We start from the raw sequence: 25,477 nt of genomic DNA, 5'->3' as shown, positions 1-25,477 counted from the left end.
AGTGGGGATCCATGGATGCAAAACCTGAGTCTGGGAGAAAAGAGAGTTTTTCTATGTTAACTGGCCCTTTCGCTTGGGTGGTGATGGTGGTGGGGGTTATCATGAGTCCAGAGGTTTTCTGTTTGTGGGGAGAGGCAGAGGAAGGGGGTATTGAAGGCCTAGAGGTCAATTTGATGGTTGTCATGGTAGTGAATTAGGGGGCAGAGGCTATAGATGCCTGAACTTGAATCTGAGGGAAGAAGAGCAGGGAGTTTCCCTGTGCTAAGTGGCGCTTTCACTTTTGGCCCATTAATGCAGGGAAACCTAAAATGCAAGGTACAACAGCATTACCTTGGCTGCAATGTCTTTCTATGTATATCGCTTAGGGCCCTGGTACAAGTGACTGATAAATTGTAATAAATACAAATACAAAATAATACGGCCATGGGTACACTGGGTTCAAGCCTGATGCGCACCAATGTAAAAACCAGCAGGCAACTCAAGTTAGCATGCCAGTTTTAATGCTGGATAGTGCACAAACACCTAAGATCCCCTTGATTATAGACCTATTTTGTCTCATCAAGCTGTTTTTTCACCACTTGCTCAGAAGCAGTGAAATATCATCAGAACCCTAAACTGCTATTGCTTTAAATCTTCAAAATGGCAGTATACTGAAAAACAAAATAGTCTTTCTTCTCCTGGGGTTCCTGCTTTATAATGATCATGCATCATAATGAAGCAACAGCTAACTATTATCCTGAAAATTGTATCTACAGTATTTATGCCATATATTTATGACATAAATACATATTATCCAAGGAGATGCAGAAATATTAAGTCAGTCCCAAACTTCAAAATTAATTAATTAATTCAAAAATATAACACATACCTTTAAAACTCTATGCTTTAGCGTAGTTTAATCGCAAGGAGAGCAAGCAGTACAGACGGACCTCGGCATTTAAAGGGACTGAAAATTTTAGCTCCAAAAATTTGTGGTACTGCATAGCAAACAGCACATGATTTTTCTCAATGGTCATTAAGTATGACCAGAAAGCATTTGCATACACATGATAATGTCAGAAATAGTGGTGTATACCTATTCAGCAGCTAGAGACCACTAATAAGGCAGGTAACAAGGATACAAGAAAAGACCCACATTGTTGGTGGCAGTCACATGCAGGAGAGTTGCATTAACACCCATACAGTAATTTCTGGTGCTAGCGTAATAAGAAATTTTCCATTTCCTCTCTCTCCTAGATTTCTGCCCCTCTTCCTAATCTTGCTCACAAATACCACCTTCCCCTTCTCCTCTCAGTTTCTTGTATCTCCCTCAGGTCTTCTCGTGCTCCTCTCTCTCCCTCCTCTGCACTAGGTCCCATCATAAGGTACTGTGTTGTGCTCCAACATAACTCATTTTTCCTCTCTCTTTCTCTCTCCCGCTCCTTCTTTGCTCTTTTTCATCCCCTTTTCTGTTCAATCTCCCTTTCTTTCCCTTCCGTCACTTCCCTTTGCTCTTTTTTCCCTCTCCTTCTTTGCTCTCTTTTGCTCCTTCTTCCTCTATGAATTCTCCCCCTCCCCTTTTTCCCCAACAGTCAGGTTACAAATATTTTGGTATTATGCCAGTAGTGCAGCCTGAGCAGCTGTGGAAGAGGGCAGGGAAGAGTGTCTCTGGGCCTAATATATTGCTCTCATAAGTTGTGTTTGTATTATTGTACAATAGCGACCATCTGTAGCTATTTGGTTATTTTCTACAGTTTGTCTTGTATTTTTATGTTTATTTCTATATAATGTGTACATCAATACCATTCAATAATGTAATATAGCAATATACAGGCCAATATTCAAAAAATATAGGCACCTAACTTCACAAACTCCTAAATGAAAATTCTCCACCACTGACTTCTACGTTTAGGGACATTTTTACTAGGATGCTAAATTTAGGTACCTAATGAGTGGGTGAGGACAAGGATGAGGTCAGGTTAAGGGAATTAAGTTAAACACTCAGCACTGATTTCCATCATTAAGCGCTTAACTTAGGCACCTAAATTAGATGAATAAATAGTGGGCCTAGGCACCTAAATTAGATGTCCATTTTGAGGGTAAATTTCAAAAGGTATTTCAATGGGTAAAACAATGTGTTAAGCACAGAAATGGCCATTTACAAATTTGCTCACTCAATATGTGAGTAGACTTATGTGCATACTGGCTGTTCACACATTAAGTTTACCCAGATTGAATACAGGCATTCCTGGGGACAGACTACCTCACTGCTGCCAACCTAAAGCTTGTGAAATCTTGCTATAACTTAATAAACTGTAATAACAGCCCAATTCAAAGGGTTTAACTTTAACAATTAGGTACTTCAATTAGCCTCTTTCAAAATTAAGTAGGTCTGAGTAAAATCCATAACAGATTTCATTTCCACAGCTTCCAATTTCACTGGTTTTCTAAATTTAGGCACCTAAAAAGTGGTAATGGGCATGAAGGTAGACAGCGGAAAACGTTTTAGCAGTGTACTCTTTTAGGGTCCTAACCTTTGATCCTAAATTTAGTTGAATTTATAGCTGAAAACCCAGGACTGGGTTGAATTTTTGGCTGAAAATTCCCTAAATTTAAGCACTTAATTTAGCCATTGTAAGGTCTATATTCAGCCACTGGCATGGGCACGCTGCTGAATATAGCCATCTCTCTTAAAGATAGCTTGATAAGTTTATCTGGCTAACTTTAGCATTGTTCTTCAGCTCTCCTCAAGTTAGCCGGTTCTGTTAGCTGGATAACTAGCTACGCCTTGGAATACCCCACCCTGCCCCCGAGCTGGTTGGAAAATATGTTTTCCGGCTAGTTCAGGCTGTTCAGCATAGCAAGATTTTTAAATCCTATTTGTCCAGCTAAGTCTCAGCTTAGCTGGACAAATGGTGCTGAATATCGGCCTCTGTTTATTTTTTTTTAATTGATCCCTAAGCTTTTCTTTCCCCATAAACATAGAATGAGAGAAAATCCTTACAGGTGAATTTTCAAAAGAATTCTGCATGGAAATGTAATGTATTATCATAGCAATTTTCAAAAGTAATTTACCCGCGTTAAGTTCACTTAATGTGGGTAAAACCTATTAACAATTCGATGGCATATAATGTAGCAATTTTTAAAAGCCACCTAACAGGGGGAAAGTGCATTTACATATGTAAAATCCAGTTTTAAGCATGTAAATTCTTTTGAAAATCAGGCCTCAAATCATTGTATCCTTTATTGCCACATATATAAATTTCGGGCCTAATTTACTAAGGCTTTTATCCCATTCTTTGTCTATGGGAAAAATATTTAGTACATGAGGTCCTTAGATTGTAAGCCTTCTGAATCAGGGACCTATCTAGTGGGCCAGCAATATAACTTGCCTTGAACTTGGATTTGGAAAGGCAGGTAATCAAAATCCAAAAAATGTAGATATGATTCTGTCATATTAGATCTGTTTGTGTTTGCTTTATTTGGGAGGTCGCAAACTCTTAATACTTGCTCAGAAAACATTTGATTTGTCTTCTAACCTTTGGTATATTCCTCATATAGCATTAAACTGTAAAGATATATTTCACAAAAGCAAGGAAAATTGCTGAAAAACATAACTAAAAACATCCAGATGTGATATAAAACAGTTAAACAACTACTCAGAATTACTAACAGTTCATATGGCTCTTGGGCGATAGTAAACACAGTGCTTCCGCTCTATAATAAATGGACTTTGAGCCAGTTAGTCTGTAGTAAATTAGAAATTCTTTGGTAACAAACTTAAGTCTTGTTTCCCAATGTAACGCTTGAAAAGTATTTGTCACAATGGTTGAATTCTGCTTTAATAATTTGTTGCTGCAGCTGAATGGCTGCTGCAGGATTTGAGTGCTATAACAACTGTTTAGAGGTTTTATGTTGCTCTAAAGTTTATAATAAACAAGGGACCAGTATAAATATGACTTAGTGACTTCAAATGTCAGGGCAGTTAAAATGAAATTTTACTTTATTTAAAGTACTCATATAAAATTTGTGAATTAGTTCTGGTTCTCTAACTCAGTGTACTCTAACAGAGTGCAATGGGACAAGCGCTGATAAACCAGGAGTGATTCAAACTTCCCAAGAGAACACAGAGCAGATTGACAAGTATACGAAACGTGTTGTCTTACCTGTTTAAATCTCAGAGTGGGATCTACCCCCGTCTGCTTCATAGAATCCATAACAGATTTCATTTCCACAGCTTCCTTAATAAGCTGGTGGTTTTCCATTTGCTTGGCTTTGAAACTATCAGATTGAAGTTGCTGATGATGATTTGATAGAATCTGTGATTTTCCTGTCTCTTCATTTTTGTTAAGCACTGCTGGCCCTATTTTACTGTTACTTTTGCTTGGCTCTGGAGTGGAGGGAGCTTTTGAGATGGTAGCAGATGGGATGTTTTTTTGCTTATCATCCTTTCCTAGCTCCTTTGGTGGAAGCTGTTCACTTTTTCTTTCACAGTCTCTTCCAGTTTGTGCCATTTTCTGTTCAGCCAGTCTCTGGTCCTCATAATATTTTTCATATTGCTGTCTATATGCAGGATTGGAGGCCATTAAAGACTTTTGGTCCATATAGAGTCCATAGGCATATTGACCATAGTAAAGTGATTGGGCTAGTGCAGGATGCCTTTGAGTTATTACAGACTGATGCTGAGCTGGTAAATTAGTAGAGCTGGTTTCACTTTTCTTGGCATCTGAAGGTTCCATTTTGTCTTTCTTTTCAATTTCTTCATCAGTCTCTTTTTTGATCTTTGCTCCCTGTGGGGTACTACTGTTCCCAGCTGCAGGGGTGCTGACCTGTCCAGAGTGTATGTAGCTTGGAGAATAATAAGGATCGTATCCATGGTAATAAGGAGAATGGGATTCTTTCATTTGTGATGATTGTGCTGTGGTTGAAGAATGCCCTTTTACAACACTGTCCTTATTAGAAATAATATCTGAAGGAGAGCTGGCCTTTGACCTCACACCCTCTGACCTGCTGTCAGAGCCCCCATCATCAGCAGCATCAGAAATATCCGAATAAGCAGGGCTGTTGGTTTTAGCTGCTGAACTGTCTCCCCCATTTTGTATCAAAACGTGCAGTGGTGCTATGGAGGGCTGGCCATTCATTGCAGTGCTGCATTCTAACCTGGAGGCGCTGCCTATGGAAGGGCTGGGGGCATTATCCGTGAAAGTATAAACCTTATCAGCTTCGGCTTTAATACTTGCCATCCTACTCTCCTGAGTCTCTGATAGTCCATTAGCTAGCACTTCGTTCTTGTTGAGATGCTCCTTTAAAAAATGTCCAGACAAATCTTTCCCAGAGCCTTTTGAATCCTCTGACTTTCCCAGCTTAGAATCCATTTTAGGACTTCCTGCGTCTTTACTTTCTTTGTCCTTTAGCTTTCTCTTTTCTTTTTTCTTCTTGTCTTTGAGCGATGTGAGGGCTGGGTTTACAGTGCTTGGTTCTCCCATGATTGTAGGCTTTGGCTGAATAGGTTTTAACGGAGGGCTCTTTGGTGTTGCCTGGACAACAGTAGTAGTTAGGGAGGGCAATCCCGGTATTGTCCCTGTAGTGGTAGTTGTAAAAGCTGCAGAGGGTATAGCTATTAATTGTGGAGGTGTAGTAGTTGGAGCTGGAGCTGGAGCAATAGGTCTAGTGGCTTTAAGTTTTGAAAGATTTTTATCCACTTTGCAATTATTGGCTTTCTTACTTTTTTCTCCAATACTTTTCTTGTCTATTAGTCCTTCTGCTTCCAGTTTAGGCATTTCAGTTGCCAAACTAACTTCTGAGACTGAGCAACTGTCTATTGTGGATGCCATATTGGATATTACAGGAAGGCTGTTCAGCTCGTTGTTAATCCCCTTCTTTTTCCCAGAATTCTTACCAGCTTTAGAACCGATAACTGGAGTTGGGCCATTGTTCATCAGCTCTCTTTTCCCCTTTGGTGTCCTTTGGGTACTTAGTAAACCTGGAGATGTTGGTGCTTTTAGCTGATCAAAGTTTGATAAACTTGTGCTTGGCTCACTGCATTCAAGTGCCACAGTACTTAGTGCTTCCTCACAGTCTGAAATTTTGTCTTCACCGTCAGGCTCAAATTCCAGTTTACTTTCTGGATCTAAGTGTGCATGAGCCTGGTGGTACCGCAGCCCATTGATGTGCTTGTATTTCTTGTTGCAATTTGGGTGAGGACAATCGATCAACACTGGAGATGAGCACCCTTGGTCTAAAAAAGTAGTTTCAGTTTTTCCCTGTGGTGTGGTTGGAGTGCTTCTCGAGTTGGTGCGAACTCGCTTTCCAGGTTTACTGTCCTCAGAACTAGAGTTTAAGTCCAACTCCATGGGAGGTTTGCTTTTCCTTTTGTTAGCAGAGGATGGGCTAGCTTTGACATCCTCCAACATACAGTTTGGGGGTGTCCGTCGCCCACTTGTGTTAAGGCTGCCCCGTCTCCCCTTTCCATTCGCACCACCTCTGTTTTTGTTTTGTAGCCCTCTTGACTCTGTAAAGCTAGTATCATTCCCTGGCGCAGCTGCAGCTGAGCGTGCTCGTTTCCCTCTGCCCCGGCCACCTCTCATTTCAAGGTCACTTGTTGGTGATTCACAAAACCTGCGTAAAGGAGCAACAGATGTTAAAAAGAGCACATTCAAAATAAATCACATGCACTGATTTATTTTATGCACAGAAAAATGTTACGCAAGAGACATGCTAGATATATACACGGAAAATAAATGGCAACAAGGAATGTCCATGAGATTCAGATTGGAACTTCACCACAAGCAGAATATGGCTTCCACAAGTTATCTCAGAGATGGGGAAGGGTAAAATGTTTTTCCTTTATGAGACAAAAGTTAAGAGTATATCTGCTTTATGTTAACCATTGTATTCTAAAAAAAAAAAAAAAAATTCAAGAAAATTAAATCTTATGACATGGTCACCTTGACTATAACCGGCTAAGCTAGCCGGAAGTTTAGAACTGCCTTAGAGAAGGTCTAAAGTAATCTGGCCTCGTGAGGCCAAGTCTGCCACTTAACAGGATATCTTCATAAAAATATCCAGTTAAGAGGTACTCATATGGTTTAAAAACTTCACTGGAGACCTCCCAGCCCAATTCCCATCCCCCCTAGCATAAATATTTAAACACCCTGCTGGCCGAGCCCCACTCCCAAACCTCTCCAAAGAGAAAGAATAGAGAGCTTATTGGCACAGGTGCTCCAAAATAAATAGAAAACCAAATATGGCCTCCTTGCCCCTCCCCCTTAGCTTTCAGTTCCCACAACCATGTGGCAAGTACCTGGAATTACAATGTACTGTGATCACAGGGCTGCAAACAGGGACGCAATCAGATACTGCACAGGTTGGGGTGCAAGGGGGGGGGGGAGGGGGAAGGCCAGCACCCGAAATATCTCAATTGTTTCTGTTGGAGGGGCTCAGGTAGCTGAGGTTTTAAACATTTATGGTGGGGGGTGGAAATCAGGCTGGGAGATTCAAGGTTAAGGATTTTTTTTTTTTAACCATATGAATGCCACTTAACCGGATATCTTTAGAAGATAAGCAGGGCTGTTGCTTATCCGGTTAAGTGGCAAATTATATGGCCACACAAAACTGGATAACTTTAGACCTAACCCACCATATTCAAAAGCTGGTTGATTGGGTCTAAAGTTATTCAGCTAAAGGTAGCCAGATAACATGAGACAAGTATACTCAGTGGGACGTTTATCCTGCTGAATATCTGGGCCAAGTTATCCGGCTTGCAACTTACTGAATATGGAACTCTTACTTTAATAGTAATATATTTAATTATGTATATGGCACATCAATGTATACAACACTGTACTAAAGAAGAAAGTTACAACTATAATACAACTAAAATGTATAAGATACAAGAACTTATACAAGCAACATAAAAATTAATAAGTGTAATGGGATGAAGTTTCATGTTTTTTATGTTCAAAGAGCAGCATGATGTTATAGGCAAAATACTTGGCAGTCGGGATTTGATGCAGAAATGGTTTGGGAACACCTCAACACCGAGGGATTCAGAGACTTCAGATTTACTAGAAGACTTCATGGAAATAGTAGGATTTCAGGTAGAGAAAGGGGGCTTAACAACATAAGAAATTGCTATACTGAGTGAGACTGAGGGAAAAGGAGTTGAAGAAAGAGGTTGCAGTAGTACGAAAGAGTTGCTTACCTGTAATAGGCATTCTCCAAGGGAGAGCAGGATATCAGTCCTCATAGATGGATGACATCAAATGGAGCCTGGTATGATACTTTGACTTCAAAGCGCAATGGTGTAGCAGCCTAGTGGGTAGAGCAGTGGGCTATGAGCCAAGGAAACCAGGATTCAAATCCCACTATTGCTCCTTGTGACCTTGGGGCAAGTCACTTTACCATGTTCCACTGGCATGTGCAGTCTGCTACACTTCCATATGGGGCCCTTCCAGTCTATGAATAGCTTAGAAACTTGGAGACCAAACTCCGAGGGGACATGGGCAGGTTTTGTGAGGATTGATATCCTGCTTTCCTCAAAGAGCTCCTGTTACAGGTAAATTACTATGCTTTTTCTGAAGACAAGCAAAATGGCAGTCCTTACACGAGGGAAATCCCGAACTACAGACTTTTCCGAACAAAACAAAGGGGGAAAAAACCATGACTGGCAAACTGTTTTTAGTGGTAATAGACCATTTTAATATTTTTCTTTTTTTAAATGGGACAGCCTGGAAAGAAAACAATGGGCCCTAGCGAAGATGGAGTTGGATTCCACAGGACAGATTAGCCAAACTTAATGTCACATTGGGAATCCCTGTCCAAACAATAATGCCAAGCAAATTTGTGGCAAGAACTCCATGTTGCAGCTTTGCAGATTTCCTCCATGGAGGTGTTCTTAGATGAACTACCAATGCTGCCATAACTCTGACACCATGAGCGCCTTGACATGCCCAATCAGATTTATGCCTGCCTGAACAAAACAGAAGGATAAGCATTTGATAGCCAATTAGAAAGAGTACTTTTGGCAACGGCAATTCCAAGTTTGTTGGCATCAAAAGAATCAAAAAGCTGGATGGATTTTCTAAGGGCTTCAGTCCACTCCAGATAGAAGGCCAAGTTCTCTTGCAGTCCAAACTATGTAGCGATAGTTCACCTTTGTGACTATGTGGTCTGGAAAAGAATGTTGGAAGGATAACTGGCTGGTTAAAGTGGAAGTTCAACATTGCCTAAGGCAGCAATTTGTGCATAACTACCCTACAGTGGAAAACTTGGTATAAGGTGGATAAGTCACTAAGGCCTGGAGCTCACCGATTCTGCATGCTGTACTGACTACCAACAAAAATATGACCATCCAGGTAGGACCCTCCAGTTTGCAGGAGTCTAGAGGCTTGAAGGGAGCTTTCATCAGCTGGGCCAGTATCAAGTTGAGATCCCATAACACAGCAGGAGGCTTGATGGGAAGTTTCAACTGGAGTGGAGAAGTAGTGGGCTATGAACTAGGGAAACCAGGGTTCACATTCCAATGCTGCTCCTTGTGATCTTGGGCAAGTCACTTTACCCTCTGTTGCCCCCTAGAATCTGTTGCCCCCTAGAATCATCAAACAATGATGTTTTTTCGAAGGAGGTGGTCTCACTATTGTGGGGTGGGGTAGGGGAGGATATCGACACGATAGTGGGGCCCCTCTCTCGAAAACACATCGTGGCTCGATGGCGCATTCCTTTGTGTCATGGCCAAACACTGTGAGACAAAAGAACATGGTGATTGGCCCTTTAACGTGATGGAGCAACCTCAGGGGCCGCCATCATCATAAAGGGCCACTGGCTGCCAAAAAAAAACATGGGCAAATGGGAAGGTTGAGCAGTGATGAGTCCAGTCATTTGGCCGAGGAAAGGTGAGGTCGGCAAAATGGTGTCCTGGTCGGCACCATTTTGGAAAATGGTGCCGACCAGGACAGGTGCAATGCGGGATTGATGATGAGGTAAAGGGGTCTCTGGAGGAGGGTGGGGGGCTTGTCCATTGGGAAGCAGGGAATGAGGCTTTGACTATCGGGGGGGGGGGGCACGGGGGTGGAGGAAGGGTGGCTGCTCTTTCGGAGCGGGACTGGGGGGAAGGGGGCTTGTCCATCGGGGGGCTTGGACATCAGGGTGGGAAGTGCCACGTGAATACTTTAATTTTTTTATTTTGGGGAAGGCGGCCCCAGTTGAAATGGGAGTTAGCAATGGCTCCTGCTCAACCTCCATGTTTGCCCGTATTTTTTTTTTCCTCTGTCACTTTAAATGTGCAGCAGGAGCCTCTGGCCCGCATTAGGGTCCTGGCCCTCCCGCTGCACATCTAACGTTTTCCAGGGAAGAGTTATTTTATCACAGCTAACCACTTTCTCAGTCAGCCGCAATAAAATATTTGCATCAAATTGCCTAGTAATGACCTTTTTTGTATGCACATGCATTATTCATGCATGCAAATCACATGCAAAGAAGATCATTGTAATAGGGGAAGGTATCTGGGCAGGGACATGCAAAATATCACATATATCATGTGATACCCGCAATATAACGCACATTAGAGCCCTAATGTGGCTTGATAAATGACCCTGTTAGACTGTAAACCCTCTGTGGACAGCAAAATATCTACAGTGGCTGAATGTAATCCGCTTTGAAGTGCCGAAAAGCGGAATTTAAATTAAATTAAAAAAACAAAATAAACAAGCTCTGCATAAAACAGCCAACTAATGGATATGCAAAGATAGGTTTACCTTCTACAGGAGATAAGCACCAGTTGCACTGAGGTGAACTCTCAATTGGTCTTCACCTGTCTCGAAAAGATGCAGAAGGTAATTAAGCAGTTTTTGTGTGGATCAGAAAAAAGGATCTAAAGCCTTTCCTTCAAACTAAATGGCAAATCTCCTTCATTTCAAACCATAAGATTTCCTAGTAGAATCCTTCCTAGAAGCTAGAGGAATATGAGAGATATCCTCTGATAAGATTCATGGGTTGCAGGGCTATCTTCTCAAAAACCATGCTGTGAGAATGAGGGACCTGATGTTCAATATTTACCTAAGGCCCTTATGCAAACTTCTCTCAAGAATCAGTCTGCATTATTGACTTTTTGCAGACGATATACAGCTTTTTTTTCCTTTTTATTAAAGATTCCATTACCACTCCCAGCCTACTTTCAATTTATATGTCTACAATTAAAAGCTGGTTATCACAGAACAGATTCTCACTAAACCTTGCTAAAACAGAGATCATTTATTTGAATAGAAATACAGAGATCATTTTTCCATCTTATTTTTCTATATGTGGTAATTTAATTCCCATTGTGTGACAGGTAAGGAATTTAGGCATCATTTTGGAATCCAATCTATCCTTCAAGGCACACATCAAAATTTTAGTTAAAAAATCTTTCTGCAAGCTGTGCATGTTACACAGACTGAAACCATCTCTTGATTCAAATGATTTCTGGTCCATTCTACAGATTTTGGTAATAACAGGTATAGATTATTGCAACTCTTTGTCCTTGAGTCTCCCCCTATATATTTTGAGGCCTCTTCAGATAATTCAAAACTCAGAAGCCAGGATTCTGACTGGAACCTCCAAATCTGATCACATTATCCTAGTGTTGAACTTTATACACTGGTTGCCGATTGAGTATCAAATTCAGTACAAAATCCTCACCACGATTCACAATGCATTGAGCGAGGATGCTCCAGTATGTATAAATTATTTGCTAAAGATCTATCATCCTACCAGAAATCTGATATCAGAAGGACAATGCCCACTTGTTGCCCCCAATTACTGTTCGGTCAGGCTTTCTGAGGGCAGGAAAGGTTATTCGCGATTGTTAGACTGGTTCTATGGAACCAGTTATCTGTAATTTTGCATAAACAAACCTGTATAAAAATGTTCAAAAAGCAGATAAAGACCCATTTATTTAAACAGGCATTTTACTGTAATCAGCCTTTAGTTTGGTTTTAGCTATATTGATTGAGCATATATGTCATATAACTTGGCTTTAGTCATGCAGAGCTCATATGCCATTATCTTCCGGTATTGATGTTTGTTGTGTCCCGCGGCCGTGGGAGACCACGACCGCGGTCCCCTACCTCATCCACAGTGGCGATCCACCGCAGCAACTTCGCGGGAAACTCCTGACCGGGTGATCCTTGCCCCGGGGCGGGTCCCCATCCTGACCGTCGGGTGGAGAGCTGTCCCTGCTCTGCCCCCGCGCCGTTCTTGCAACCTTTCCTCCGCGGAGGAAATTCAAGATGGCTGCCGCCAACCTTAGGCGCGAGGCCACGCCCCCTTCAGAGATTTAAAGGGACCTGATCCCTTTAACTTGCCTCACCTGTCCTTGATCAGCCTGAGCAGGGGAAGTATAAAGGGAAGCTTCCTCTGCTCATTCCCTGACTTGGCAACGTCCTCCAGCGCTGTCTAGTCTGCTTGCTTCGGTGAGTTCCGTGATCTTCGGATCCTTGCTCCTGTTACGTCTTGGTCTTCTCGGTTCCTGACTTCAGATTGGCTTACGGTGATTCTCTGGTGTGACTTCGGACTGGCAAGTGGTGATCCCTCGGTGTGTGACCTCGGACTGGTAGTGATGACTCTCTGGCACTTGATCTTGGACCCCTCCTGGACTCCGTCTCCAAGGGTCTGCCTAAGTCCCAGCGGTCCAGGTCCCTACGGGCTCCTCTTGGGGGGACTGCAGACTTTCAGGGTGAAGCTCCAGTCAGCCCTTGCACCGATACCATGACTCCTCTGGGTCCACCTAAGTCCTAGTGGTCTGGGTCCCTACGGGCTCCTCCTGGGGGGACCACTGACTTCCAGGGGTGAAGACATAGCTCCTCTTCTAGCCTCTTCATCTGCCTGCGGTCTCCTCCGTCTCCAGTGCCGAGGGTCAACTGCTCTCCTCTTCTGTTCTGCCTCGCCACCTGACGAGAGAACCTACAGATCCTCCGCAAGGTATACCATCTTCTCGTCGGCCCAAGGGTCCACAAGCCTGAGCATAACAATGTTACTGAGGCAGTTGTCAATCCTTTTTGCCAATCTGCTCATATATTATATTGTATCATTTTGTTTGCAATTTTTGTAACTATCTGTATTTTTATGAACATTTTCTACTGTACGACAAATAATGTGGCTAATACATTTTAAAAACAAATAAATAAATATGCAACAGCCCCTGAGTTGGAGAGATGAGAATTTGGGAAATTCCCCAACCTGACTGGATTCCTGATGGATATCTCTCATAGGAGTGGAAACCAAATATATTTCAGAGAGTAATGAGGTTCATAGCTCCCCAGTCTCTTCTTAGTTTCAGCAAGGTCTTTGCCAATAGAAGTATCAGATAAGGGCAAAGCTGGAGCAGGGGACCCACTGCTGAGGTACCAGTTGGTTGCAAAGGACTTCCTTATATACCTGGCCAGTATGTGCTGACATCAGCCAGTGCCCCAGGAAATCCCAGTTGCCAGGCTGGATGCTACATGTGGCCCTTGGATGCAGCAGGTGCAGGACGATCTGCCAGAAGCACTAGGAGTAAAGGAGTGTTACACACTAGCCTGATTAAGAATTTCCAGGCAAAACTTGATATGTTGCTTATAAAAATTACACTCTATGAACTCCAGAAGGAGGCTGTCTAGGGCAAAATGCAAGTACTAAGAAGGGCATTAGCAGGAAATTTGAGAGATTGAGATCATTCCCAATACACTTTGGCTTACAAACAAAGTTCAAAGTTTATGCCTGTCAAGGTATGAGTAAACAAATTCATTTGGAGAAATTGCCCCGAGAGAAATATCACACTTATATCCACAGGGGAGAAGATGAAATTGAGTCAGTAGGTGTTGGCAGGAGATATGTTGGGCCTAATATACCACCCAGAACAGGTTTTGGAAATGGGCAGTATATACATTTATGTAAATAAACAAACTGTTCATGTTGCACCCTTGGCACATCTTCATATGAGAAGAGCCCAGTGGATCCTTCGATCACAGTAGGAGCAAGTGACTCAGGATATCTGAGACAACATTTGCATCACTCAGCCTCTAAAGACACTCTGTCCTGGTGGCTGATTCTCATCCATTCTAGCTAAGGGAATACCCTTTCAAATTTCTCCAGTGCAAATTGTCCTAACAATGAATGTGTCAAACCTGGACTGGGGAGCTCACCTATTGCACCAGGGTCTATGGTCTGCTTAGGAAATGTATCATCAGATAACTTTCCTGGAGTTAATGGCAGTACAGTACTCTCTAAGGGCTTTCAAAGATCAGTTGGCTAACAAAACTGTCCTTGACCAAATGAACAATCAAGTTTCTGCTTTACATCAACAAGCACAGAGATACAGAATCATACCTCCAGTGTTAGGAAACTGTCAGATGTGAGACTGGGCTGTTTCTCAAGGAATGGTCCTCAAAGCCATGTATTTGGCAGGTGAGGAGAATGTTCTGGTCGAGTTGCATCCTCGAACCCGGCAAATGATGTCTGGACAGAATAGCAAACCAGATATTTTGCAAGAGGGGCACACCCATTGTGGATTTGTTTGTCTCTCCTCTGAATAGAAGAGTCCCAAACTTGTGCTCAGGAAGAGGGACAGAAGTCAAACTAGCCTTGAACACCTTCGCCCTTTATTGGGGACAGAATCTTCTGTATGTCTGTTTGTTTTTCTTGCTTTGTCTTACTCCAGTCCTACCCTTTGTCTAGTCTCTTGCCTCCTTTCCTTGTTTTTTCTTTCTCCCAGACTGCCTTTCGGATTTGACCATTGCCTGGATGCTGATGTTGCCTGACTTCTGCCTGCCCTGACCATTGCTTGGATATGGACTACCTGACCGCTCTCTATAGGACCCTGACCTAAGTCCTGCCAGCCTCAGAACTCAAAGGCACAACCTGCAGGGAAGAGGCCAGAATAGGTGAAGTCTAGCCCTTGCCCTAGGTTTGGTGTGTCTGCCTACTGTTGGCGGAGGCCTAACTGGTTTGCTACTCAGGCATTGCCAACCTCACCACAGTCCAAAGGACTCAATCAATGACAGACTGCTGAGGCCATGAGTTTGGTGGAAACGCTCTTGCTCCAAGCCATGCCAGGACTGTTCCATAGGGTACAGCAGCACCAGCAAGAGCAGTTGATGCACCTCGTGTCAGATCACTCCAAAGCCTGCTGCACGTGGACGTGCACTCCAGACCCAAGTCCTTCAGCCTGTACCACTGGCAATGGCCTCCCCTATGCCAGCACATATCCTGGCCTCTATACCCCAAGCAGCACTCTCGCCCTGGGATGTTGGAGATTCCAAGACCTGCTGTGGTTTTCTCAACCAGTGCTTGATGCACTTCGAGTTGCAAGCAACCAGTTTCCCAAGTGACCATGCAAGGTGACATTCATCTTCTTGTTGCTATCCAGGTCATCCGTAGCCTGGGCCTCCCCCTTATGGGAGAGGAATGAACCCCTCATGGGGAGCCATGAGGAATTCTTAATTCTATTTTACAGGGTCTTTGACGAACCTGGATGATCTTCCTCTGCGGCTGCAGACCTGTTTCACCTTTGTCAGGGAAAGAAGATGGTGGGTGAGAATGCCATCCTGTTCAGGACCTTAGCATTGGAACTGCACTGGAATCAAGAAAACCTGGTGGCCCTCTTCTGGCAGGGTCTCGTCAACTGTATCAAGGATAAGTTAGCCGGTAGGGTAGAAGCAGCCCTAGATCAGACCTGGCCACCTCCCTCCATGCAGATGCTGAACCCAGTAAAATTGAAGAATGGTTCAATAGAAATTTACACCGAGGAATTTATGGACTCTAGAATGGCTGGGAATTTTATTGAAGAAGACCTGTTACAGAGATACAACCTCCCTGTTATACAACTGGTATTTCCAATCACGATCTCCTTGGTGTATGGGGAGCCATTACCGGAGAAGATACAGGCAAACACAGCTCACGTGACCCTCCAGACAGGAACCTTACACCTGGAACAAATCTCCTTCCTCATCCTGTCCAAGTCTGTTAATTCCATTATTCTGGGGCGTCTCTGGCTTAAGGAGCATAACTTGAGCATCGATTTGTCAGCAGATCAGGTGCTCCCAGAAATGCTTACAATCAGTTCTCCCATCAACCCTCGTTCAGTCCATGCTCCCACTACCACCCAAGCCCCAATAAGCCTATATGAGTTACAAGGAGGACACTAATAAGAAACAAGCAGAAATGTCATCGCTTCACCGGACCTACAAAGGTACAGTTAACCTCCTTCCCAGCAAGGTAACTCCTCATGGCAGAATTCACCCTCAATCTGTCTTTAAGACATCGACAATTTCTGATGATATAAAGGAGAATCTTGAACGTGGATCCTTCAAGCCTTCCATACCTCCAGTCAGAGTTGACAAAAAGCACCGTCTATTACCCCAGTTTAAACCAGGGGATAGGGGCTGGTTGGGCACTGAGGATCTCCACCCAAGGACTCCTTTAGAAAACGTTTTCCCCTTGCTTTACTGGACCCATTCTGACCCCTGTACGAACAGATCCGGATAAAGGATATAAAGTTCAAGAAATACTGGACCCCAAAAGAAAATAGGGAAAACTTTATTAACTAATCTCTTGGTCTAGAAGAGTATACCTGGGAATCTTCAAGCTTCCCAGCTCACCAGAGAATTCCACTGCCTCTTCCCCCCCCCTCCCCCCAAGCACCTGGGAAGGAGGCTTAGAGGAGAAGGTACTGTAACACCCCTTACCTCCAACACCTCTGGAAGAGCATCCTGCAACTGCTGAATCTAAGGGCCACACATAGCATTTCCTGTTTTCCTTGACCTACTTTTATAGGCCTGGTAATTGGGACTTCCTGGGGTATAAAAGAAAGTAATTTGCAGCAGGCTGGCGCCTCAGCTAACAGGTCCCCTGCTGTGATTTGCTGCAGTATGTGATGCCTCGTTCCAACTCCAGCCTTGCCTTGTCTCTGTTCCTGCCTTGCCCTGTTGCAGACTTGCTCTTTGCTGTTTCTTAATCCTATCCTTCGCCTGGTCTCTTGCTTTTCCTTTCTTCCTGACTGCATTTCGGATTTCACCACTGCCTGGATACTGACGTGGCCTGTCCTGACCTTGGCCTAATTACTGACTCTGCCTGACTGCTCTCTATAGGACCCTCACCTAAGTCCTACCAGCCTCAAAACCCAAACGCTCAACCTGCGGGGGAAGAGGCTGGTACAGGTGAAGCCTAGCCCTTGTCCTAGCATTAGTGCATCTGCCTGTTGGTGGGGGCCTAGTTGGTTCGGTAGTAGGGTAGTGCCAACCCCTCCACAGCCCAAAGGACTCACACTCCATGACACAGTGGAACACAATATAATTAGGACTATTTCTGAATCTTTCTGCCACATTTTCTTGGTCTCTGATTGCATCTCTTTCAGGCTGATACAGTAAGGAGCGGTAGGGAGAGCTGCGTTAGGGCGCACCTGCGGTTGCCGCACACACAGTCCAGCTCACCTACCGCTCGATACTGTATGTAAATAGCTTGCAAATGCAAGCTGCGTCTAAGAAGCGTCCGTGAAGCGTTAGGCCCGCGCAACCCATTTTACTGTATAGAGCGCTATACAGTATCCTGGGTGCGCTGGCCTAACGCTTCACGGACACGCTGGTATCTGTCATTTCAAATGTCATTTCAAATGACATTTGAAATGACAGGTACCAGGAAGTGGACGGTTCTCCTACGCTCGGGATTGCCAGTCCTCTCTCCTCTCCTCCCGAAGCAAGCAATGAAAGCGGAAAAAACGAAAAAAAAAAGTAGCAAGAGAGAGGGGAGAGAGGACGGGCAATCCTACGCTCGGGATTGCCAGTCCTCTCTCCCCTCCTCCCGAAGCAAGGTGCGAAAAGCAGCCTTGCTTTTTGGGAGGAGGGGAGAGAGGACTGGCAGTGAAAAGCAACGAAGCGACTTACTTTTTTTGCAGCCCCCCTCCGGAGATGGACATCGGCGACGAGAGACCGCGGCTCCCCTGCCTCCAGCTTCCTGCGAAGATGGACGCATCGCACGGGCGAAAGCGGCCCCTGTGCGTGCAATTGGCCGCTCAAGACGTGACGTCACATGCCATGACGCCAAACGTCGTGACGTCACATCTTGAGCGGCCCAATTGCACGCACAGGGGCCGCTTTCGCCCGTGCGATGCGTCCATCTTCGCGGGCAGCTGGAGGCAGGGGAGCCGCGGTCGTCTTCGCCGATGTCCGTCTCCGGAGGGGGGCTGCAAAAAAAGTAAGTCGCTTCGTTGTTTTTCACTGCCAGTCCTCTCTCCCTTCCTCCCGAAAAGCAAGGCTGCTTTTCGCGCGTTGCTTCGGGAGGAGGGGAGAGAGGACTGGCAATCCTGAGCGTAGGATTGCCTGTCCTCTCTCCCCTCTCTCTCTTGCAACTTTTTTTTTTTCGCTTTTTCGCTTTTTCCCGCTTTCGTTGCTTCGGGAGAAGGGGAGAGGACTGGGGTTGCCCCGGAGACCAGCACCCATGGACGCGGCCAGGGCAGGTGAGCGAGGGCTGGGGGAAAGTTTGCCGCCTACCCTTACCCCTGCCTCTAACGCAGGGGTAAGGGTAGGCGGTAAGTTAGCAGGTTAAACGTGCGGCAAAACGGCAGGGTAAAACAGCGATAGTCAGGGCGTGCGTTACTGTATGGGAGGGAATAGCTAATTCGATCGTTTACATATAATATACATGCTGCGGGCGGAAGGGGTTACCCGGTGATTTAAGGACGCGGTAAGAGTAGGTTAAAGGGGATTGTGTATCGCAGGAAGGGCTAATGCGGCCGAAAAGTGGGTAGAAAGCGGGTTAGGAGCAGGGTAACCGCGGCCGCACTTTACTGTATTGACCTGCTAGTACTTAAGGATCTTCGCTTTCTCCATACGATCCACAGAATAGTCACTAGGTACTGATACCTCTATCAGCAGTGACATTCTTGTGTTTTTCTCCTTCACCACAATATATGGTTTTCTAGCATCAATGTTTCTATTGGTGGGAATAGGAATGTCTCAGGTGATTATAACTTCTTCGTTCTATTCTATTCAGGTTGTGTTTCCAGTATTATTTTGGTAGGTTTGTTATAATAATTTCACAGTTTCCAATGAATAAGTAGCCTTGCCTTGTGCTTTTCTCTTTACAGACCTTCTGAAATCAGCACATCACATCCAAAGTAACATATTAATGATGACAGAAAAGGACCAAATGATTCATCTAGTCTGCTCAGCAGACTACCATGCCATGTAGGTCACCCCCTGGTTTCTCTTAAGGGTAGTCCATGCAGTTACCCCCAATCCTTATGATAAGGACAGTAATATTTACAATAAAAAAAGCAACTGTCAAACCTATAAAAAACTTACTGCAACATTTTTACTTAGTGAAGAGCCTTCCTGAAAATACTGGTAAAACTGACTTGCTTTGCTTTTGGACTCGGCTTTAGAAGCAGTCCTGTGCGTTTCCCCTTATGTCTGTATATCAGTACCCCCAGACCATAAAAGCTGGGGTTTGTATTGGTTGCCGTCTGCATATAACACCCCCCCCCACACACACACACACACACGTGCCATCAAATCAAAGAGTGATGTTGCAGTCGTGTCAAAACTATCAAGGCTTATTGGTTGAGAGTAGAAATCCCTATGCTTCTGCTAAGGCTACTAACTGTTGCACTGAGCTGGTTACCGCCATGCATTCTTCATTTCTGTCTTCTAGCTTTTAGGGATCCAGTGTGTTTAACCATGCCCCTTTGAATTCTTTGACTACTTTTGTCTTCACTACGTCATCCAGAAGGGCACTCCAGGCATCCACCACCCTCTCCATGAAGGAATATTTCCTGACATTAGTTCTGAGTTGTCCTTTCTGAAGTTTCATTTTGTGATCCCTAGTTCTACTGATTCCTTTCCAACAGAAAAGATTTGAAGTCCATGCATCATTAAAACCTTACAGGTACCTGAAGGTTTATATCACATCTACCTTGCAACTCCTCTCTTCCAGGGTAAACATATTTAGGTCTTTGAGCCTGTCCTTATAAATCATCTGATAGAGACCCCACACCATTTTGGTTGCCCTTCTCTAGACCGCAATCCTGTCTCTATCCCTTTTGAGATATGGTCTCCAGAACTAACACAGTACTCCATATGAGGCTTCACTAAAGACCTGTATGAGGGGATTATCACTTTTTTCTTACTTGTTATTCCACTCTCAATGCAGTCCAGCATTCTTCTGGGTTTAGTTATTACCTTATCACATTGCTTTGCTGTCTTCAGATCGCTAGACACTATCACCCTAAGGTCCCCCTCTTGGTCCATGCACAACAGTCTTTCAGCCCCCATCACATACCGCTCTTTTGGATTACTGCACCCCAGATGCATGACTCTGCACTTCTTGGCATTGAACCCCAGCTGCCATATCTATGACCACTACTGAAGCTTTCTCAAATCATGTTTCAGTCTTTCTACTCCTTCCAGTGTGTCCATTCTGTTGCAGATCTTAGTATCATCTGCAAGTAGATACACTTTACTTTCTATCCCTTCTGCAATGTCGTTCACAAAGATATTGAACAGAACAGGTCCCAATACTGATCCTTGTGGCACTCCACTTAACACTGTTCTCTCTTCAGAGTAGGTTCCATTGACATGTTGTCTTCTATTAGTCAACCAGTTTGTAATCCATACCACCACCTTGGCACTCACTCCAAAGCTTTTCATTTTATTCACAAGTTTTCTATGCGGGACCAAATTAAAAGCTATGCTGAAATCCAAGTAGATCACATTGAACACTCTTCCTCGATCCAATTATTTAGTCACCTATTCAAAAAAATCAGTCAGATGGTGAATCCATGCTGCCTTGAGTCCAGCAATCCTCCTGGCTGTAGATGGTTCACTATCCTTTCCTTCAGCAGAGTCTCCATTAATTTTCCCACCACTGACATGAGGCTAACCGGTCTGTAGTTTCCAACCTCCTCTCTGCTACTGCTCTTGTGAAGCAGGACCACCACTGCTCTTCTTCAATCACTTGGCACCACTCCTGTTTCCAGGGATCTATTGAACAGGTCATGCAGCAGACCTGTACAATCTCTGAGCTCCCTTAGTATCTTGGGATGAACCTCATCTGGCCCCACGGCCTTGTCCACTTTCATTTTCCCTAGCTCTTCCCATACACTGTGTTCTGTAAATGGAGTTTCATCTACACCATCTCTACCTACGGTCTTGTCAACCAGCAATGGACCTTTCTCCAGGGTCTTCTTTAGTGAACACCAAACTGAAGTATTTGTTTAATATTTCCACCATTTCTTAATCTCTCTCCACACAGTGCTCTTTGTCACCTTTCAATTTCACTATATCTTTAGGCCTCCCTGCTTTCTCTGATATATCTGAAAAATGTTTTGTCACCTCACATTCCCTCTTTGGCAATCCTTTCTTCCACTTGAACGTTTCCTTTCCTGAATTCTCTTTCTTCATCTCCCTCAGTTTTAACAGATATTCTTCCTTTATTTTTTTTGGGATCCTTTATACTTCTTGAATGCTGTTCTTTTTGTTTTAACTTTTCCATCCACTTCCTTTGAGAACCAAATCTGTTTCTTTTTCATCTTACTCTTATTTACTTTACTAACATATAGATTTGTTGCCTTTCTAATAGCTCCTTTTAATTTGTCCCACTGTTATTCCACATCACCCATTTTCTCCCAGTCTTCCAGTTCTTCCTCCAGGTACATTTCCATTTTGACAAAGTCCATATTTGGAAATTCAAAACTCGGGTCTTTGTGTGACTTCTCTGTATCCTATACAACCATATCACCCGATGATCACTGGTACTCAAGTGAGCCGCTACCTGAACATCAGAGACATTATCCCCATTAGCGAGCACTAGATCGAGTATCCTACCCACCCTAGTGGGTTCCATTACCATTTGTTTGAGCAGAGCCCCATGAAAGGCATCCACTATTTTTTTCAGATTCTGCAGAAGGGATGCTTCAATCCACATTTGACAGATTAAAATCTCCAACGAGCAACACTTTTCCCTTGCATATTCTGCAATACCGAACTGTTTCCTGCTCTGTGTTGAAGAATCTGCATTTGCCTGTTTTTACTAGTCTTTTCTAGGCTGGCTGAGAACCATCTTGTCAATAATCTTATTCTAGCCCTATGTTAAAATAAGATTACATTTCTGATTTGTTCCGAGTTCTTCGACCCCTGTTATATGTAATTTTTTCTCAACATGTTTATCTGGTTTGCCCTTGTTTGATGTAAACCGGTACGATAAGACATTGTCTTGAATATCGGTATAGTAAAAAAAATTAGTAAATAAATAAATAAATAATCCACTATTCTGTGAGCTACAATTATCAATCTTTCATCTATATGTTTTGAGTTCACGCCTCCTTAACAACTGCTGTGTAAAATCTTGATTCACATGGCATTTTTAGAGTAGCTCTCTATACTTCCCATATGTGGTTCTACAAATTATCCTTCCTTGTTTGCTGATCTGATTCTTTACAGTGTTTTTTCTTTTGTTTTGCTAGTTCTGTAGCTTCCTTCTCTTCATGTTCTGGTAGATTTTCAGTCATTCTCTATTCGCCAAAACTGTCCAAGCTTAAGGACTGAGACTGTTTGATCGCTTTCGTACATCAGCACTATTTGAGCATTTGTGTTCATTGATGCAATTAAATATGCCTGAAGTCCTATTATGATAATTCTATATGTATAATCAATTTCAATAAGACTCATACCATCTTCAGTTCTAGGAATGCACAATCTCAGCATACACTGGTTCTTATAGATTACCTGATAGGCATATATGAGCTTTCAATATATTTATGGGACAAGTCTATTATTCCAAAAGTATACGATAGTGCAGGAATTGCAAGTTGATTAATAGCTTGTATATTATTTAATGCTGTTAAGGCACTCTTCAATATAAACTTCACTCTCCTATAGTATTCTTTACTGATCTTTTCTCTCAATACTTTATGCTAAATTCTTCTATCTTCCTCTATGCCTAGATATTTATATACAGCTTCCTGCTCTAGTTCCTTTGTACTGCAGTCAAATAAATGTTTTCAGTTTTATCATCTGATGTCATCTGAAAAACTCTTCACTACTCGAAGTTGTTCTGCTAGATAAGAAACAAAGGAACTGGAGTTTCACATTATATACAAATAATAAGTAAGATATCATTGGTAGGGTTTTGGTTGCTCTAGAGTTAAAGCTAATTTCATAACCGAAAGGAGTTAGAGTACGCAGTGGATTTATTGCCACACAAAACAAAAGTGGTGACAGAGAATCTCTCTGAAATATTCCTTGCTGGATCTTAATATTAGAGATGACATATTCTCTATCCTCAAATTCAGATGGAGTGTAATCCGCATTTTCACAGTGAATTACATTCTCTCCTGTGGGAAGAATTTTCTTGCCCGGGTCATGTCTAGCAGTACTCCTATGTATTCTATTGAGATGACAGGCTCAAGTGAGATTTTGGATAATTGATGACAATCCCTACCACTCCAACATCCAGGTGGGTTTGCTCATTGATTCTATAGCACTGTCTTAGGAAGTGCCCTTGGCCAGCTAATTGTTCAGGTAGAGAAATGTATGAACCCCCAATTTGCATAGATGTGCAGCTACTACCACAAAGTATTCAGCAAATACTTGTAGTGCTGACACTAAGCTGAATGTCAACATGCAATAATGGAGGTGAAGTTTCCTTACTAGGAATCTGAGATATTTCTCATGAGCTGAGAAAATCACTTATGTAGGTGTAAGCATCCTTTAGATCTAGGCAGCATAACCAGTCCCCATTTCTAGAATGGGAATGAAAGGGAAACAATCTTGAATTTTTCCTGTACCAGATACATGTTAAAAGTCCTAATGTCTAGGATGGGATGGAAACCCCCAGTTCACTTTGGGATTGGGAAATACTTGGGAGTGAAATCCTTGCCGACCTTCTTCTGATAGAACAGGTTTGACTGCATTGGGCTCTAAGAGGGAGAAGAGCTTCTTTAGCAGCAGTAAAGTGACCAAGAGTTCCTCAGAGATCTGTATCTTTTTCTGATTATGTTTTGAACCCAAGTGATTGAGATTACATTAGGCCAAATGTTTATATAAAACCTCAGCTCCCTCTTGCATGGATACTGGAACCCTGGCTATGCTTGCCCCAATCTGATCAAAACTCTGTCCCAGGTTTTGGCTGTGGTGCATGTTGTAGCTTTTGAGCCCTCTGCTGTTTGAGATGAAAGCGAGATCCTCCTCAAAAATTGCCGATGCCAACATGGCCTGCGAATCAAGAAGAGAGGCGATGTCTTCCTGGGACTCCAGGGGTTTATCAATGGCTGCCACCTGGGCCCTCAGAGACTGTCACAATTCCCAGGAATGAAGAAGGATGAGCCAGAATGTTCCTGCTCTCAGCATCATGCATCGACAGATGTTTCTTGGCCTTTACCTGATGCAAATTATCAGAGCTCTGTGAGGCTGGTACTCTTCACTCTCTTTGGATAGGAGGAGCCTCTCTCCTTAACTCTGTCTGGTGCTTGATGTCAAGAGAGATTGCTGTACCCCTGATGATGCTGCACCGCCAGCTGGCAGTGCAATTTCCTGGGTTCCTCAATGTCAATGCCTCTGATGCAGGTATAGATAAGCCAAAGTTACAATACCTAAAGTGCTTTTCCATGCAGTAAAGATGGAAGATACACCCTCTACAGATCACAGTCACACAGAGGACATCCCTGGATGTCGCAGTCAGCCCTCAGGCAAAGGATACATCTATCATGGGGATCTGTGATAGACATGACCTGTTTGCACATTGAACACTTTTTTAAGCCGCTGGTTTTCTTCTGCTTCAGTGGCATCATTTGAAAAATTAATGAAACAAAATCAAACTTTTCGATGGTGGGAAAATTGTGACCAATGCAGCCAAAAGGCAGTGATACACCATAAGGCCATTGAATAAACAAGAAAACTTAACACTCAAACAACCTACCTACAGGTAACTAAAAGAATAGAAAACCATGGGACCCCCATGATTAACGAATCCTGCACTTCTAGGAAGCAAAAAATATGGCAAGCAAGAGGAGAGAGAAAGTCTCGGAAAAATGAGACTAAAAGGAACCTGTGTGGATGTATAGCATGTCCAGTGGGGCATGTTCAAAACTTCAAAAAACTTTGGTGCCAGACTCCATTTGATGTTACCTACATCCAAGAACTGCCATCCTGCTTGTCTTCAGAAAAAGATGCATTACAGGTATGATAGTGCTGGGGAGAAAAATGGAGTAAAGAGCAATAAGGTATTTGAGGACAGCTGAGGACTAACCTGTAAGGTTATGGGATGGTGTGCAAATATTAGAAGAATATGCAATGTTTGATTTTAATGAGGAAGGAAAAAAAAACAATAGACAAGTACAAAACATGAAGACTGGGAGACTATTTTTGGATTAGTGTTGTATATTGATTAAATAAAATAGAATAAGCAAAAAGAGCTAAGCAAACCCAAAAAGGCAATCAGCAACAAAAAAAGGGGTGCTAGATTAATCTATAAATATTTCGCTCACTATTTT

General features: G+C 43.2%; 1 protein-coding gene across 5 annotated transcripts in view; it reads right to left on the bottom strand.

The window, feature by feature from the left end:
- ZNF608 (zinc finger protein 608) overlaps positions 1-25,477 on the bottom strand; it is a 332,629-nt gene that overhangs the window by 20,906 nt on the left and 286,246 nt on the right. For all 5 annotated transcript variants that reach the window (XM_029619572.1, XM_029619599.1, XM_029619590.1 and 2 more), the window contains one exon: positions 4,146-6,597. In XM_029619572.1, the coding sequence (XP_029475432.1) occupies positions 4,146-6,597 (2,452 nt within the window). The remainder of the gene's footprint in view (positions 1-4,145; positions 6,598-25,477) is intronic.

This window comes from Rhinatrema bivittatum, chromosome 1 (assembly GCF_901001135.1).
Source record: "Rhinatrema bivittatum chromosome 1, aRhiBiv1.1, whole genome shotgun sequence".
In the NCBI taxonomy this organism is placed as follows: Eukaryota; Metazoa; Chordata; class Amphibia; order Gymnophiona; family Rhinatrematidae; genus Rhinatrema; species Rhinatrema bivittatum.
Note: the sequence above shows the minus strand (reverse complement) of the source record. Positions and strands in the feature narration are given on the sequence as shown.